Source organism: Lontra canadensis, unplaced genomic scaffold (genome assembly GCF_010015895.1).
Source record: "Lontra canadensis isolate GAN:19392208 unplaced genomic scaffold, GSC_riverotter_1.0 scaffold65, whole genome shotgun sequence".
NCBI lineage: Eukaryota > Metazoa > Chordata > Mammalia > Carnivora > Mustelidae > Lontra > Lontra canadensis.
The window spans coordinates 1,706,196-1,722,744 of record NW_022631059.1 but is presented as its reverse complement, the minus strand read 5'-3'; the positions used below and the strand labels follow the sequence as shown (position 1 = coordinate 1,722,744).

At 64.0% G+C, this 16,549-nt stretch overlaps 1 protein-coding gene across 1 annotated transcript in view; it reads left to right on the top strand.

The window, feature by feature from the left end:
* The window catches only part of CDH4 (cadherin 4), a 136,270-nt gene that overhangs the window by 101,445 nt on the left and 18,276 nt on the right, over window positions 1–16,549 (top strand). Inside the window, exon 7 of the mRNA XM_032878710.1 lies at window positions 10,783–10,920. Coding sequence (XP_032734601.1) covers window positions 10,783–10,920 — 138 coding nt within the window. The remainder of the gene's footprint in view (window positions 1–10,782; window positions 10,921–16,549) is intronic.

Here is a 16,549-nt window from a genome sequence, read left to right as displayed (position 1 = left end):
TGGCCGCAGGTCCCGTGACCCTGATGTAGGATGGGCCCGCAAGCACCCCATGGTCTAGCCTCTGCCCTGCGTTCTCAGGAACTTCTGGAATGCACCAAGCTGCCCGTCCGTCGTGCAGGGCCCGCTGTGTGTCTGCCGGCCTCCTCTGCCTCTCAGCCCCTTCCCACCCAGGGGCCTGGGCCTCTCCTTCGGGCCAGCTGCCTCAGGGTCTGCTCAGCGGCCAAGGGCCCCTCGCCAGCTGCCCCTTCTCTCCACCCTCCCAGAGCAGATGGTCTCTGAATCTTAAACAAGTCAAGTGAAATAATTAGACAAAAGCTGTCTGCGCTAATTAGCACGTCCGCAGACCACAGGTTGTGATTGTCCGGAGACAGCTGGTGGACACTCCCTGCCGCTGCCGGCGTCCCGCGGCACAGCCTTGCGTGTGCACCAGGACTGCATGGACCCCAACTGGGGAAGCGAAGGTCCCTAGACAGAAGGAGCGGCAGGGGGTCTGCTGGAGGGAGCCAGTGCCAGAGACGCGCCAGGCACCCTAGCACCTTGGCGCCTATGCCGCCTGCAGCCCCCACCGAGCTTCCCACTCCTCCAGTGCTGAGGACCGGCCCACCCCTCCACTGCCTCCTTGGGCCTCTCTCCTGTCCCCAGGTGCTTGAGGCCCCAGTTCTTCCTGTCTTACCAAACATCACCCTCAGGAAGGCCTCCGTGATCACTCTGCTTGGGGCCTGTGCCCTCCTCCTCCCTGAACCAGGCAGGTCCTTTTCCTCCCGCTCAGAGGAGACCGCACGTGAGCTTGTTGGCTCCTTTACTGCGAGTTCCCCTCCCGACACAAGCTCTGGAGGGCAGGCCCAATCTGTTCAGGCACCACTGACTGCCCAGTGCTCGGCTGGGTGCCTGAGGCACTGGAGCGGCTCAAGAAATGTGTGGAAATATCAGAAGGGTGGGCATAACAAGGGCAGGACCGGCAGACGGGCAGACCCAGGGGCAGGGAAACAGAGCTGTGACCCCTGCCACCTTGAGCTCAAAGAGATCAATATTCGCTTTGACTTTCGCTTCACAGCTACCGAGCCATCCAACCTAGGTGTCCTCACTCTTCGGCGACTTTTATACTAGATTGCCACAGTCCATGAAAGATCATACCCAAAATTTTATACTAAAGTGTGAATGGTTGATAGAGGCAGGACAAGATGGCTTGCTGTCCCACCGGCGGGTGGACCCTCAGGCCACTGGGCCCAGGCGCTAGGGCTCCAGCCCTGCAGAAAGGTCATGTTTCCCCACAAGACACCTGCACAAGTCTGCACCTTTCCCCTCGTCTCCCTGTGAGAACACTGATCCCCACGCCCCAGGGAACATCGGCATCCTGGGGGAGAAACGCTGCAGATGACCTCGGAGCCAGCGTCTGGGTGGCAGAGCAAGCCGTCTTGACAAAGCCAAAATCCACAAACGGAAATGCCACTGTGTCTAATTAGAGCTGTGTAGACAGAGCATTTTTACATGACTAACATGTCAGGAGAGGCCTCCTTAAGGGGGAGGGCTCTGGTGTCTCCTGTGTGCCCAGTCAGAGATGCCCTGCCGCTGACCCACTCCCCTGCACGCTCCCTGCATGTCCCCCATTACAGTGGGTTAGAGCGACCGGCCCTGCGAGGACAGCTTTCCACTCCCGCCCCCGTGACTGTGCCACGGGTGTCTCAGACCCAACGCTGCCTACCCTGGCGGAGATCCCCGGGTCACTGGGGACCCCACTACAGGCTCCCTGTCCCCACGCACTGACCCTCGCCAGACCGCTTCCTCAACTTGAAATGTGCCCTTTCACGAGTGGGACGAGTGTCTCGTGGCCTAGCGGGGTTTTAGGAGCAAGAGCAGGACTGTCCTGTCGTCCTCGAGACCCTCCAGCGGAGGAGGAGGTTCCCCCCACCCCCCGACAGCGCCCCAGGAGGCTTGCGCCAGCGCGACGCCCCTCGCGGCCACTGGCCTGAACCGGGTGCGCGCCGTCCCCGTGCTCGGCTTCGGGGAGCGTCCGGCAGCGGCGGGCCTCGCGCGTTACCCTCGCGAGCGTCCGGACACACGGAAACCCTGACCCCGGGAGAGGCCGGCGGGCGGCGGGCGGTCCGCGCTGGCTTTCAGGGCTGCTCCGGAGCCCCGGGCGAGCTCCCAGCGCCGGCCTAGTCGGCGGGGTCGGGGACGGCGGACACCCCGGAAAGGGCAGCAGAGCAGACAGGAAGGCGCGAGCCCGGCCCGGCCTCCTTGCTCCTGGGTCGCACGCGGGGGCGGCCAAGGGGGCGCTGGCGGCGGGGCCCCAACACGCGCACCGGGCGGGCGCCCCCGCTCGATCCCCAGACGCCAGGCGGGACGGCAGAGCCCCCCGCGAGCCCAAGCCCACGCGGCGGCCTCTTCCCTCTTGTCGCAGCAGCGCGCGGCGGGGGGCACGAACCGCACCAGGAGGAAAACCGCAGCCCCGCCCCCAGAGCTCCGCCCCCTGGAACTCCGCCCCCAGCTCCGGCCCTGTGTTCCGCCCCCCGGAGCACCGCCCACGCTCCGCCCCTCGAGCTCCGCCCCCTGGAACTCCGCGGGGTGGGGGGAGCACAGGCTGGTCCTGCCTGCACCGGGCTGCGTTCCCCGCGTTACAGATGAGCGGTGCTGACGGACACCGCACCCTCAACGTGGGAAACCCTTCTCCCGCAGCGCTGCCCCGGCCTCCCGGTTATCCGTGCTTGGCATCGGCCAGACCCTCTCCTGGCCTCTGCTCCTGCCCCTACATCTGTCCTCACTTAACAGCCAGGCGATCCTGTCCAAGCACAGATCTGACCCTCGGTCTTCTCAAAACCCCTGTGGCTTCCTGTGTCCCCCGGAGTGACGTCCAACGGTAGCTTCTGCTCCTCTCCACCCTCTGGCTCACCCTACCCCTGCTCACTGGCCTACCTTCCCTGCCGCACAAGAGTGCCTGCCCCAGGGCCTTTGCACTGGCTATTCCCTCTGCCGAAAACATACCTCCCCTGGATACCCACCAGCTTGCTAATCAAGCATCTCCTTAGCAGAGAAGCCTTGTCTGGCCAGCTTATATAAACCAGCAGCCCTCACACTCCCAGCGTGCCCCGCCCCCTCTCCCGCCTCCCTTACCTTCACAGCCCTTGTCACTACCTGATGGGACAGGTATTGCTTGTTTATTGGCTGTCTCCTCCCCTAGAGCCATGCTTCTCAACCAGGGTGATTCCCTCCCCACCGCAGGGACACTGGATGTCTGGGGACAGTTTCGGTTGCCCCAACTTGGGGGAGATGCCACAGTGCCCAGGACAGCCCCACCCAGAGAACAATCCAGCCCCACAGAACGCTTGGCTTCCAGAATTAGGGCACATGGCTGCTCGTTGGGCAGGTGTGAGGTGTGTGTGCATGGCCATGCCTGTCCCCGCCCTGGGCAGCGCAGATGCTATGTCTGTGGGTGGCCAGGAGGGGCCCCGAGGAGGAGACACGCCAGGATTCAGGGACCAAGGCAGCCCCATCTCCCTGGACAGGACACCTGTTCTCATTCTTCCCAGAGTCTCCAACCCCTCAATCCCCAGTGATCATTCCTGAGAGCTCATCTCTTATCTGTGCCTGGCAGAGGAAGGGGGAGAGAGGCCAGGAGGGTGGGCGCCAAGCACCTCACTCACCCAGCACTGTAGATCAGAACCCAGAGCCCTTCCCGCCTCACTCCCCACGCCGACCGCAAGGGAGGACGCCATCCCTGCCATGCTGGCGTTTTCTCTTGATTCACCCGGGTCTGCGGGTTCATGCAGCAGAAAGCAAACGTGGTGGTGGGGGCAAGGAGACGGGGTGCTCTGAGGCTTGTCAGGGGCACCACAGCGTCACACAGCCCTGGGCAGGGCAGGTGTCCTCAGGCACCCCGAGTGTGTGGAGAGCAGCAAGGCACTGCTCCACCTGCTTCCAGGGCGGTTTCATCCCCCTAAAATGACTGTCCCCACTGGCAGGCACTCCTGCCTCCCAGCCCCCGGCCCCCAGCGACCACTATCCCACTGTCTCAATGGACAGGCCAGTGATGGACGTTTCATTTCGGGGGGCCCGGGAGACTGTGGCTTCGCGTCTACTCCCTCAGCGCCGTGCTGTCGAGGTCCGTGCATGGAGTAGTGAGTGTCCGGGCTTGTCCCTTCTCCTAGCGGGAACGGTGCTCTAGTGTCTACTCACCCGTGGCCGGACGCACGGGTGGAGTGTCCCCACCAGTGGCTGTGGTGACCGTGCGGCAGTGAGGCCTGGAACAAGCATTTGTCTGGACCTTGGCCAGCTCACTTGGGCCAGGCCCAGGCACGGGGTCGCTGGTCTCGTGGTGAGTGAGTGCTCAGGACCTACGGCCCGTTTGCCTCGGCGCCGCACCCCCTCCTCCCACAGCGGCCACCCCAGGCGCCCTCCTGCTGGCTCCCAGGGTCAAATCAGACACCCAGGTGTTGAGCGACAGGAGCTCTAAGTGCAGGAGGGAGGCCCTGAGTTGACTCACCTCTCAGCTCCCGCAGTGACATCAGTGACAGGCAGGAAAGCGGGAGGGGGCATGTGGCCCAAGGCGGGAGCCTCAGGACACTGGCATTGACCCAGCGAGCGGGAGAACCCCACCCTGGGTCAGGGAGGAGGGACGCCGACAGGTTCTATGCATTGCATTGTGGACACTGGGCTCTCAGCCTCAGTCTACACCCACCTTCCAGCCACCAGCCGCCACTACCAATGCCCAGTGTGGGCAGGGAGACATGCTCCTAGCAGGGCAGGTGACACGGGCCCGGGAGCGGGGACACCATTCTCAGACTGGGTGGCAGCCCAGGCTCCACCAGCACGTGGGCATCCAAGCCACAGGGCCATGCGGGAAGCTTTGAAGCTTTTCTAGGGCAGGTCAGCCGGCTGCATTATTGATGGATGTTCTGAAAAATTTAAATGCTGAGCTATGGGGAGGAAGCGAAAACCCCAGGGACCACCACGTGCAGTTTTCTTCCCTTCTCTTGAACTTGAAAATGGGCAGATCACGTTTTAATGAACTCATTGCGGCGGTACTGCTGCTGAGCAGGCAGAGCGGGGCTTCCCCTGGGCGGCAGGCGGGCTGGCCGGAGGGGCAGCTGCACACCGGTGTGAGCGGCTGTCGCCAGCTGGCCTCCAGTGGGAGAGGCTCCGGAGGCCCAGGCTCGCCCCCTCTCCCCACAGCCACCTCCTTCCAGCTCCACTGCGGGCTGTTCCGGAGGGCAGAGGCCCGCTGCTTAATTCAGCCCGTGGAGAAGACGGCAGTGGGTCCAGAGCTGGGTCCAGGGTCATCTCTGTCCCAGGAGAGCCGGGCAGCAGGCTTCAGGGACTCCAGATGGCCAGTCCCCAAGCACACTGTCCACCAGCCATGCCCCCCCAACAAGGCTGTTTGATCCACTACAAAGCAGGGAGGGCTGCACCCCTGCACCCCAGGGGCCGCTGGGAGGTAGAAGCGCCACAGCGAAGGTGGTCTGTGGGGCCACCACAGCGCTAGATTAGCACTGAACACCATCCCACGCTCCATTGGGCCCCCAGCTGGGCCTCACGTAAATGAAATACACCTTGGGCAGAGAAACAAGTTTAATCGATCCGTGGAACCTCTGAGCACACCGGACCCTCCTGCTAGGCCATGATGGGACGGTCACGTACAGGTACCTACGTACAGGTACCTGCGTCCAGGACTCCAGCGACCGGCAGCCTCCCTCTGAGTCCAGGACACCCGCGACTGGCTGCCTCCCTCAGGATCCACACACCGCTCCAGAGGGGATTTGGTACAAGAGAGAAGGTGACCATCCCAAAATCCAGGTGTCAGCAGGGCTGGTTCCGTGTGGAAGGTCGTCAGAAGCACGCCAGGCGCCCTCCGGCCTCTGGAGTGGCTGGCACTCCTGGACACCAGGGCTTGTGTCCCCACCACTCCCCTCTCTGCGTTCGCCTCACCTGACCTCCGGCTAGAACACCTGTCACGGACTCGGGGCCTGCCCTGCCCCAGGACAGCCTCCCCTTCCCTCTGTCTGCAGAAGCCCCTCTTCCACGTCCCAGGGCTCCTGAGGACTTGGGTTTGGGGGACACTGCCAGAACCCACACTCGGAGTGGGCCCCTCGCCCTGTTGCTCACTCTCCCCAGAGGACAGCCCCTATGATCTCCACTCTCGCTGGCTCAGGCATGACCCGGTCAGTGCACAGCAGCCTGGGCCGGGTGGTGGGCTCTCGAGCTGCGGACCCTCTGTGCTTTGTCCCCCATGACGCCCAGCAGAGCCCCCGGCACAAAGCTCAGACAGTGGCCATGACTGGTGAGCTTGTGCACAGATGGCAGGCCCGCTCTGTCCCTCCGGCTCCTGGAGTGGCCAGAGCCTTCCACTCGGGGGCCAATAGCCATAGGGGCTGAGCTCTGTGGGTACCCGGCAGGGGACTCTGGACCCCTCCACCCTGCAGAGCCAACACGGACCCCATCCCAGGCCCCCATCCTGCCTGCTGTGTTTTGTCCTCTGGCTGCTCTGGGGACGCCTCGCAGACTAGGGGGGTGGGGTCAGCCTCAGGGGTGTCCCCAGTGTCCAGCCCCTCCTGCACCCAGCTCCTGCAGTCCTCCGGGATGGAACTGTTCACGCCACACCCCCCCCGCCCACCTCACTGCTGTCCTCAAACCAGGCCAGTACTCGGCCCAGCTGGAAACAAGCTGAAGGTGCTTGTGGCCCAGAGCTATGCCCGTGGATGGTCACCCATGCCTGGGGGGGGGGGTGGCCTTGTCCCCACGTCAGGTTCTAGACGGCAGAGAGCGTGGCGAACATGACGCACGGGGCTCTGGCGGCCCTGCCTGTGGGGTGGCAGCAGGCAGAGGACCCACCACGCTGATGCGGAGAAGAAAAGCAGAGTCTCGGGGAAGACCAGGTGTGGGGTAGGGAAGGCAGGTCCAGGAGGGGACCAGGTGTAGGAGGAGAGCAGGGGTGGTGCGGGTGCGTTGGTTTCCCACCGAGGAGGAGGAAAGGCCTGGCCGGTGGGAAGGGGCAGAGTTCGGGGCAGACAGAGTGGCCTTCAGCAGCCCTGGGGTGGGAACGTGCTGGAGAAGCAGCAAAGTTGGGGAGGGGAGGAGGTGGGGGGAGGGGCCAGAGACGCTGCCCCTTCTGGAACTGGCAGGCCTCTGCTTCCGCCCGGAATGGAGCCAGGCCAGGCATTAGTGGGGGAGCAGGGGAGCCGCTGGCTGTAACTGGACCAGCCAGGGGACCGGGCGGCCACTCAGCCTGTCATAGTGCTCGCCTCTGGGCCTCAGTTTCTCCTCTTTGTCACGAGAGGTGATGGGGAGGCCCCTCCAGCCGAGACATTTCCTGGCTCGCAGACGTGCTTTGAGGGCTGGGCCTAGTTACTCACGGGGAGACCTTTCAAGCCACGCCCTTGCGTTCAGAACCGTTCCTGTTAGGGCCGCGGAGTGGCAGCTGCAGGAACCTCATTTCTGGTGTGTGTATTGAAGCCCAGGAAAGCCTTCGGCGCAAGGGGTAGTGTGACGACAGAGCCTCGCGCAGGGCTCGGCCTGGGACTCGGGGGCCCCCGCGGGCCCACAGATGAGGATGGCCAGGCATGAGGTCACAACAGTATGGTGGTGGCCCCGGCGGGACCTCGGGTGTCGAGGTCCAGGGATCTGTCCTGCAGGGCGGCCCGGGGAGCGGGGTGGGCGTGGCTCCCACATCACCGGCTCCTGCAGGCACTAGGTCCCCCAAGAGCACAGGCGGGGACCTTCTGAAAGTAAGACCGAGCGCTCGCCGTGGGCTCAGCACAGAGCCCATCGGAGCCTGAGTCCCAGCCCCCGCAGGGCCGACGCAACAGGGCGCTGACGACACCTGGGGTACACGCAGCCACCGGCAGGGATGACAGTGGGACACGGACACAGACAGGGGACGCCCACGTGCAGGAAGGACGCTGCTGAGATTCTCGGCACCAGAGACAAAGTCGGCCACAGGAGGGAGAAGATCTGATTAAACAAGAGAACGTGGGGTGAGACGGGAAAACCACCTCCAAAGCTGGCTGCCCGCCGCCCTGTCTGAAAATCAGACTTGGTTCTGCTGTCCTCCCCGGGGAGGGCACAGCGGGGACGGAGCCACAGCCCGCGTCGAGCACAGGTGGAACGAGGTTTCTGGGGCAGGACCGCTCGCCGAGGCCTGTGGCGACCCGGGGCTCGGATCCAGTGTGCCTGCCGCCTTCCCGTTAGCACGGGTGCGGTCCCCAGCACGACACGACACAGCAGCGTCCCTAGAGGAGGCGGAGCTGCGACGTGAGAGAGGGAGCCGCTTCGATGGCCAGGAAGGCCGGGCGTCATCTTTCCACCCGGGGCGGAGCATGGGGTCAGGCCTGCTGCACAGCGGCGGGCCTGCGGGCAAAGGGGAGTCCCGAGCGGGCTGCTGTCGGGGGCAGCCCCGCTCTCCGTGCGCCGTCCACCCACATCCAGAAAGAGTCTCCACCGTGTGGCTGTGTGGGCTCCCCTGGCTCCGTCTGCACTATGTGAGCGACAGAGACCTGAGAGCAGGGAGTCCCGTGGGAAATCCCTGCCGCCGCTGCCCCCTGCCCCAGGGCGCTGTGTGTCCCCGGGGTGACCCTGTCACTCAGCAGTCCCAGCTGCGACATGAGGCAGGGCTGTGTGCTGGGCCGGCTTCCCTCGGACACACGTTCCCGCTGCTCGCACCGCCAGGGTCCCGGGACCGAGTCCCGCATCAGGCTCCCTGCTCAGTGGGGAGCCCGCTTCTCCCTCTGCTGCTCTGCTGCCACTCCCCCTGCCTGTGCTCCCTCTCTCTCAAATAAATAAAACCTTAAAAGAAAAAAAAAAAAGAAAGAACCAGCTCTGAGCACCTGCAAGGGAAACACTCTACCCCTTCCTGCGTCCCCTCGCGCCAGAACAGATGAGAGGTTGTCGGCCGCCTCATGACAGAGTGGTTCACCTGACCCACGTGACAGGTGGCTGGAAGGAGGGAGGGGCCGGGGCAGGACGGATGGCGGTGGGGGGGGTAGATGACGGTCGGGGGTGGAGGAGTGCGTGGGTCCGTAGAGGGATGGGCGAGTGGAAAGATGGTTGGGTGGAGGGAGGGACGGGTGGGGGATGGAGGGATGGAGAGTGGATGGAGTAATGGCGGATGCATGGATAGAGGGATCACAGATAGAGGAAGATGGGGAGAAGATTAAGATTAATTTTTTGAGAGAAAACTTGAAACAGGACGCAGCACCCAGGCAGGACCTGTTTCTATTATTTTTTTCACGTCTCCTTGGTTGCAAGTTCTACCCATTTTCCCAAACGTCAGCTGTTTCAGACACTTGCTCAATCCCCCTCACAAACGGTGCTGCAGGGCCTACCGTGGACTGGACAGCGGGCCAGAGTCCCATCCACAGCCCACCACGGGTGGGGACCGCTCCACCGCCCTCCGCTCGCGTCCAGCACCGGGGGGCCTGCTGAGGGGCCCTGTCCCTGAGGGCGCTTCCCCACGACCCAGCCCCCAGCTAGTCGTCCCCTTGAAGGAGAGACCCAGGGGCCACGGAGAAGCTGAAACGACAGCCGGGGGAGGCAGTGGGGGAGGCTGGGGCAGGAGCAGAGCCCCGCAAGCCCCCGCACACCCGGCCCCGGTCACGTGGGACCGTGGGCTTGACGGGTGAGCGGAGGAGAACGAGTCTAGGTGAGAAAGTGTGTGACACTCCTGAGCCCCGAGCCCCACCCCCACCCCGAGCCCAGCCAGACTGCCCGCCCGGCTGGGCCCCGTGCACCCTGTCCCCTCCAGGCAGTACATCCCTGCTCTTCTGGAACCTGCCCTGCTTTCCCCAGCCCGGGCTCCCCGAAAAGTTCGTGGCGTCCCTGCCAAACCTGCCCTCGAGCTTTCTGGCTGACACTGCCTGGTGTCGGGGCCCAGGATGACACGCGTCTTCTGTAAAGGGCCCCACGGTCCATGTCCCCGCTCTGTGGGCCACGTGGTCTCTGTCACTGCCGCTCACCCATTGTGCAAAACAAGCGCAGGGTGTGGATGAGTAGACGTGGTCCTGGACCAGCACAACTTTACTGCCAGAACTAAGCAGCGGCAGGTAGATGTGGCCCGCGGCCTTAATGAGCTGACCCGACCCATCGTACACACGCGTCGGACCACGTGATTTCCCTCAAAGTGACTCCCAACCATCCACAAACACCCAGAGGTCGTGTCGGGCCCACGGGACCTCGGCAGGCAGTCTCACCATTCTTCAGCCTCTGCGTTGTCACCGATGGTCACGTAGGAACACATTCTTTGAGCACCTGCTCTGTGCTGGGCGTGGCCGTCGGCTCTGGGGACACGGGGTGAGTGGGGCAGTGTTGGTCTCCCAGAGCTCAGTTTGGGGAGGGACAGAGAGGACGATGAAGTGACAGCAGGGACCAGACAGTCAGAACTGGCGTGGGAGCCACAACCGCAGAGACCAGTCTGAGGGCAGGTGACGGGGACCTGGCCCGTCTGTGGGAGCCTCCCTCTCTCCAAGTGTCCGTCCCTGGTTTTCCAAGCCCCAGGCCACACGGTGCTCTCTGGGGACCCCCATTCTCCTCCTTTCTGTCTTGGCACCAAACACCATCTGTACCTACCACAGCCGGGCCCTGAGGTGAAGGCGGCCAGGCTTCTCTGTGCAGCGCCGTTGCCCACAGCCAGCGAAGGAGCGCGTCCTTGCACCAGGGCAGTGACCAAGAGCTGCCAGGGGCCCTATGTGCCCATCCCGCCCGCAGGGGCCCGGCCTCGGGGAGCGCGTGTGTTGAGGGAAAGGGGCAGCAGCCTGTAAACTGATGCGCTCTGCCCTCCCTTCCCGCCCCTTCCAGAAAGTCCAGCAGTATACCGTCATCGTCCAGGCCACGGACATGGAGGGGAACCTCAACTACGGCCTCTCGAACACAGCCACGGCCATCATCACGGTGACGGATGTGAACGACAACCCACCAGAATTCACCGCGAGCACGGTGAGTACTCTTGCCCCCGGGTAGCCGGTGCCGTCGGGGCCGCCGCTCTCCTCGCCGCGTCTGCTGTCAGGAACTTGACCGACAGCGGCGCGCCCGTGGCCCTGGGCAGCAGGAGGCTGACACGGAGCACAGCCACCCCAGGAGTCCCCAGCAGGAGGGCGACCGGAGGAGCTGCCAAGGAGCTGGGGTCCTGGGGGGGCAGCGGGCATGTGCTGTGATGTGGCCCCGGGAGGCCTGACACGGAGCGACCGTTGATGCCCTGAGAAGTGCCCAGGACCGCGTGGGCTGGACACTCTGAATCCAGAGCCGACCAGGGGTGTTGGGGCTCAGCCACGTTTGGAGCACACGTGCGGCTGTGTGCACCGTGGGACCTGCTGGTGGATGCCCAGGTGGCGCCTCGGCCGGGCACGGGCTGGTCCCTGCAGGAGGAGCTGGGCCGCGCTCCACAGCCCACCGCGTGCACCGGCGGAGAGGGCAGGGACTGGTGGGCTGGTGGGCTGGTGGGCTGCCGCTGAGCCCCACACCCGGTGGCTCTGGACCTAAGTGACCCAGGGCCCTTGGTGGACATTCAGGCTTGTGCATTCGGAGTCACAGGGACGCTGGGAGGTTATGGCAGCCCCGAGGGTCTCGGGGTCGCCTCTCGGAGCTGCCGCTGGAGTGCCGAGGGGATGAGGGTGTGACAGCAGGGACAGTAATAGGCACAGCACAAGCCACACCGGGGAGCCCTCCCCTGCCGAGCTCTAGCCCCCCAACCTGGGGAGGGTCGGGGGGATGCCGAGACTCAGAGAGGCCAAGTCACTGGCCCAAAGCCACCCGCTAGCCTCTCAGTGGGAGCAGCTGGGATTGGACCCCAGAAGCCGTGCTGACTCTGCAGCAAGGAGCAGGGAAGGAGGGAGGCTGTGGGGACAGAGGAGACCCCGCCTGCTCCCCGGAGCTCCCCAGAGCCGCTCACTGCCGGGAGGGCATCTCGGGAACCAGCCCCCCACCCCGGTGTCCGGGCATCCCCTCATCACCCTGCGCCCTGGGGTCTCCTGCCCCCAAGTCAGAGTCCCCAGACCCCATCCCCCACACCCGCGCTCCCCCACCTCCCGCACGCCGGACCTGGCGCGGCGACCTCACCTGCGGGTGCACAGCGCCATCTAGTGGGCAGATGGCAGATCGCATGCAGGGGGAGCGGCGCAGCCCCAGCCCACCTGGCTGGGGGGACACGGCTTCTGCCTCCTCCATCAGTCCTGGGCCAGTGGGCAATGGCAGGAAAGGCTCAGGGCCAGTGTCCTGGGCATTTTGTACATGGTCGAAGCATCTCCCTAGGGACCTGGGAGAGTAATGATGCCAAGGCCCAAGCCCCCAGCAGGGCCTCATCCATGCCTGGCCGTGCCGACCCGCTGTCCTTCCGTCCATCCTGCGCCTCTTTCTGTGATGACGAGAACACATGGCTGTCCTTAGGACACACGACACCTGTGCTGGTGCGTGGGGGCAGCAGTGCAGGTGGGCACCCATGCAGGAGACCTCCCCCAGGTAACATTGCAGTGGGGATTGGAGCATCGGCCCTGGCAGGTGGGGCAGGGGTGGGCACCTCAGATGCTCACCATCTGCTGAGTCAGGGGTCTCCAAGGGCGCACAGCTGTTGCCCAGCTGAGAGGACACTGTTCCCAAGGACATGCTCTTGTCCTGGTACTAGCCTGCAAATTCCAGATGTCCAGAGAGCAGTGGCACCAGCCCTCTTGCCCACCAGGACCCCCAGTCCCCCTGGGAAACAGCTTCAGGACCTCCACTGTCACCATGGAAACCAGGGCAGAAGGAAACCAAGCCAATTGTCCCTGATGGGAGTGAAGGATGTGCCTTTAGGCATGAGGCAACGTGGTGACCGCCGAGGTAAAGGACTCTGTCCAGCCCTGCTGGTCACCTCTGGCCACCACTGGATTAGGAGAAAAGCACACCAGTGGAGCGCTGAAGAAGGCATTGCCAGGAGTTGGGATTTGGCTAAAACCCGCAGGGACTGGAACAGGATGCTCACAGCCCCCGCCTGCCTCCCGATCCCGGTCCAAGCTTGCACCTAGGCTCTCCGGAGAAGGTGTCACCCACCAGGGAGGGCAGGCAATCACACAGACGCCAGCAGCTACAGTGACGGGCCAGAAACCAGTGGGCTCCGGCGAGAGGCAGACCGGAGCCCTTGCCCACCCTACGGCCCCCACACAGGTTGACTCCTTCTTTTCCCAAGATGGTTGGCTGGCGTCTAATTTACCAGGACCTGAAGTAAGCACACCCCATCCGCTCTAAGACACGAGCTCCCAGAGAGACCCTGTGGGTCCCCTGCTTCGTCAGAAGGGGTCTTGCTCATTGTGTGACGGGAATGTGGTATGACGCACACATCTTCCAGGAAACGTTCCCACCAGGAGCCAGGAGCAACCTCTTGCCAGTCCCCAGAGCAGCCCCCCGACAGCGTCCATTGCCAAGGCGACCTTCGCCAACACTCCAATCTCGCCCCGTCACACGGATGGCGTCACGCAGAGCACGTGATTCTGTGCGGTCCAGCTTCTTCCACCCAACAGAGCGTCTCTCCCCCATGTGAGTCTGCTGAGTGCAGACCTCTGGGCCGTCCGTGAGCAAACCCACGGCACCACCGACTTCACTTACTCATTTTCTCCCTTTTAAAGATCACAGGAGTCCTCGGTTAGATGACTCACACACCGGTGCAGAATTCAAACGGTATGAAGTGACCGACCGTGGCGAAGGCGCCCCTCCCACCCCGCCCGCCTCCATCCGTGGCGAAGGCGCCCCTCCCACCCCGCCCGCCTCCACGGGGCGCTCCCGCCCAACGCGTGCTGTCGTCTGGGAGACTCCCACATCCACAGCGCCTGCTGGGGATAGTGCAGGCTCACGGGAGAGCGGCTGGGGCGGGAGTGAGAAGGACAGCCCCACGCTGGCACGGGGGGCGGCGTCCTGGCCGCCGCGCCTGCCCCCTCTGCCGCTGTGACCGCAGAATGCCGCACGGCTGTGACAGTCAAGTGCGTCGTGGCCCTCACGTCCAGAAGCTTCTGTGTATTTCCTGAGAGGTTTCCCCTGACGTGGCCGTGGAGGCTGTCAGAGCAGCAGCCACCAGAGACAACTGAGGCCCAGAAGGCTAGTTCCAGGTGGCCCGAGGCCACACGAACAGTCAAACCGAGGGCGCCTGTTCCTCGGGGCACCCGCTGTGTGCCATACGGCTCTCCTCCCAGACCCCGAGCGAGTCTCCCATCCCCTTCTGGGGTGGAGCGTCTTCTGCAGCTCCCGCGAGGGCCCCGGGCTGCCCCACACCTGCTCCTGGAGGGCGGGCCTTCCGCCCACTGTCCCAGCCCCGGTCCAGCTGTGACCGCCGGTCCTCCGAGTCTGGACGCCGTCTTCCCTTCCGCTCGCGGCCGCGGTGAAAACACCTGCGGGCCCCCCGGAAACACCCATCCTGGGAGCGCCCGCCACGGAGCGAAGCAGGGAGGGCAGCGCGACCGTGGGCTCCTGCCTCCCTCCGCCGGGCGTCCCCACGAGGGCAGGAACGGAGCGCGTCTCCTGATGCACACACGCCTCTGCGGACGGGACACTGTCTGCGTGGCACCAGTGGGGCGGGTGGGGAGGCCGAGGCCGGCCACGGCCTGCGCGCGGCCTGGCTGCTGTTATCAGTCTTCACCAAGAACGATCAGCAGAAGCTGCAGAGAAGAAGGGGATTCGCACGGTCCAGTTCCCGTCCTTAGATGTTGATTCAAAGTTATTTCCCTTTGCCTGCGCTGCACGCGGGGTACAGGGCAGCCTGCCACGGGGCCTCCGGGCCTTTCAGCCGGCCCACTCCACACTCTCTCGGGGGTGAGCGCCGGGCTCTGCCAGGCTAGGGGCTCAGGCCCCAGGACACAACCTGCACTCTGCCCCAGGAGCCTCCTGTTGGCCTTGTCTGGGGCCCTAGGGGAGAATCCTGGACACCCAGTGTCCCAGGCTCCTTCCACCAGCCCAGCCCTTCACACGCCCTCAGGAGGGTCTCCTGGAGTCCGGAAGCCCCTCATTAGCCCCGCCTCGGCCCCTCCTAGCTGTGTGACCATGGGCTGATAGCTGGACCTCTCTGAATGTTTGTCCCCACTCCACCCTGAAGTGACACACAGTCCCGAGGTGAGGTCAGGAGCATCCGCTGATGTCTGTGAAGAGTTTATGCCTTGAACAACGCTGTCCTCTGCTCTTGTAAGTGCCACAGACAGCAGCCAGCCCTCCACCACCGGGACCTGAGCAGAATGGTTAGACCCCGGGCTAGCCTTGGAACCTTCCCAGGGACTGGCTACCCTGGCTCCTACCCTGGCTGCCTGGGCCCCTGCTGCCCCAAAGCAGGCCCTCTGTGGCCCTAACCCTGGGAATCCCCAGTACCCTTAGCTTTTCAACTCATCCACAATCCGAGGAGAGGAGAGAAATTCCAGCTCAGCCTGAGTTCCTGAGAGTAAGAATCTGGCATCTCAAAGTTGCAATGGACTCATGGCCCTTAATTGTGCTCAGGCACTCGGTGTGAACCTCTGCTGTAGATAACCAATTGGGACAGCATCTCCGAGCACCGGGGAGGCTGGAGGCCAGCCTGACATCACATCCCACTTTGAGCCTTTCCTGCCAGGCCAGTGTCCACTTCCCAAAGATGACACTTTCCTCGACCCCCTGGATCCCCAGACTCTGTGTCTCTGCGTCATCACCTGAGAGACGGGGGAGCACCAGCACCTGCCTGGGGGGTGCACACTCACAAGTGGGTCAGGAGCACGTGGCTGGAACACGAGGAGACTTGATCAAGACAGCGAGAGTGCCTGGCGCTCGGCTCTTAGCGTGGATCCTCCCTGGGCAGGAGCAAGCGGCTCGAACCTGTGGCCCGGTCTGTGGTCAGCAGACGCCTTCTGTGAACTCTCCCTGGGGAGCGGAGGGTCCGAGATACCGTGTTAACCAATTGCTGGGTCCTTTCCCATGAGCTGTCCTCGGAAGGAGCACTTTCCCATGTGTCATCTACCCCGACACGTGCCAGCTCCGTGGAGTGGGAGGAGGCCCAGAGGGGCTGGCCAGAGAATGGCCTCCTGGCCCCAGACCTCAGGCCCTCCCTTGTCACACGCAGGGTCAAGGAAGACTGCCTGTGGTAGCTTCTGGTTAGGAGCCGCTGATCCCCCCATCGGATTCTGATCCTGGACTCACTCGGGACAGAAAAGTAAATTTCCAAAAAAAAATTGATAAAACCATCGCAATGTACAGAGGCACATCCATACATTTTCCAACAGAAGCCACGGATGACTGAAGGAACAGTGCTGGGGTGTCTCCTGGGAGAGACACCCCTGGGACCCCTCCCCCGGCACACCCCCAGCCCCCACAACCCCCCACCCTGCTCCGAGGCCCACAGAGGCACAGCTGCGTCCCCACCAGGCGGGCTCCCTCGCCAGCTCTCAAGGCTCTGCTAGTAACAGTGATGGGTCCCTGAGCTCCAGGTCGGGGAGGGCGCCTCCTCCCAGGGAGATGCCAGCACTTCTGCAGGGGCCGCAGGCCAGAGGGGAGAGTGCTGTCCCGCTCACCGAGGGGCGGCTAGGGGAGGGTCAGGTCCTGCAGCCCGAGTTTCTGTTCTCTTGCAACAGAAACAGAAGCGCAGCCTCGG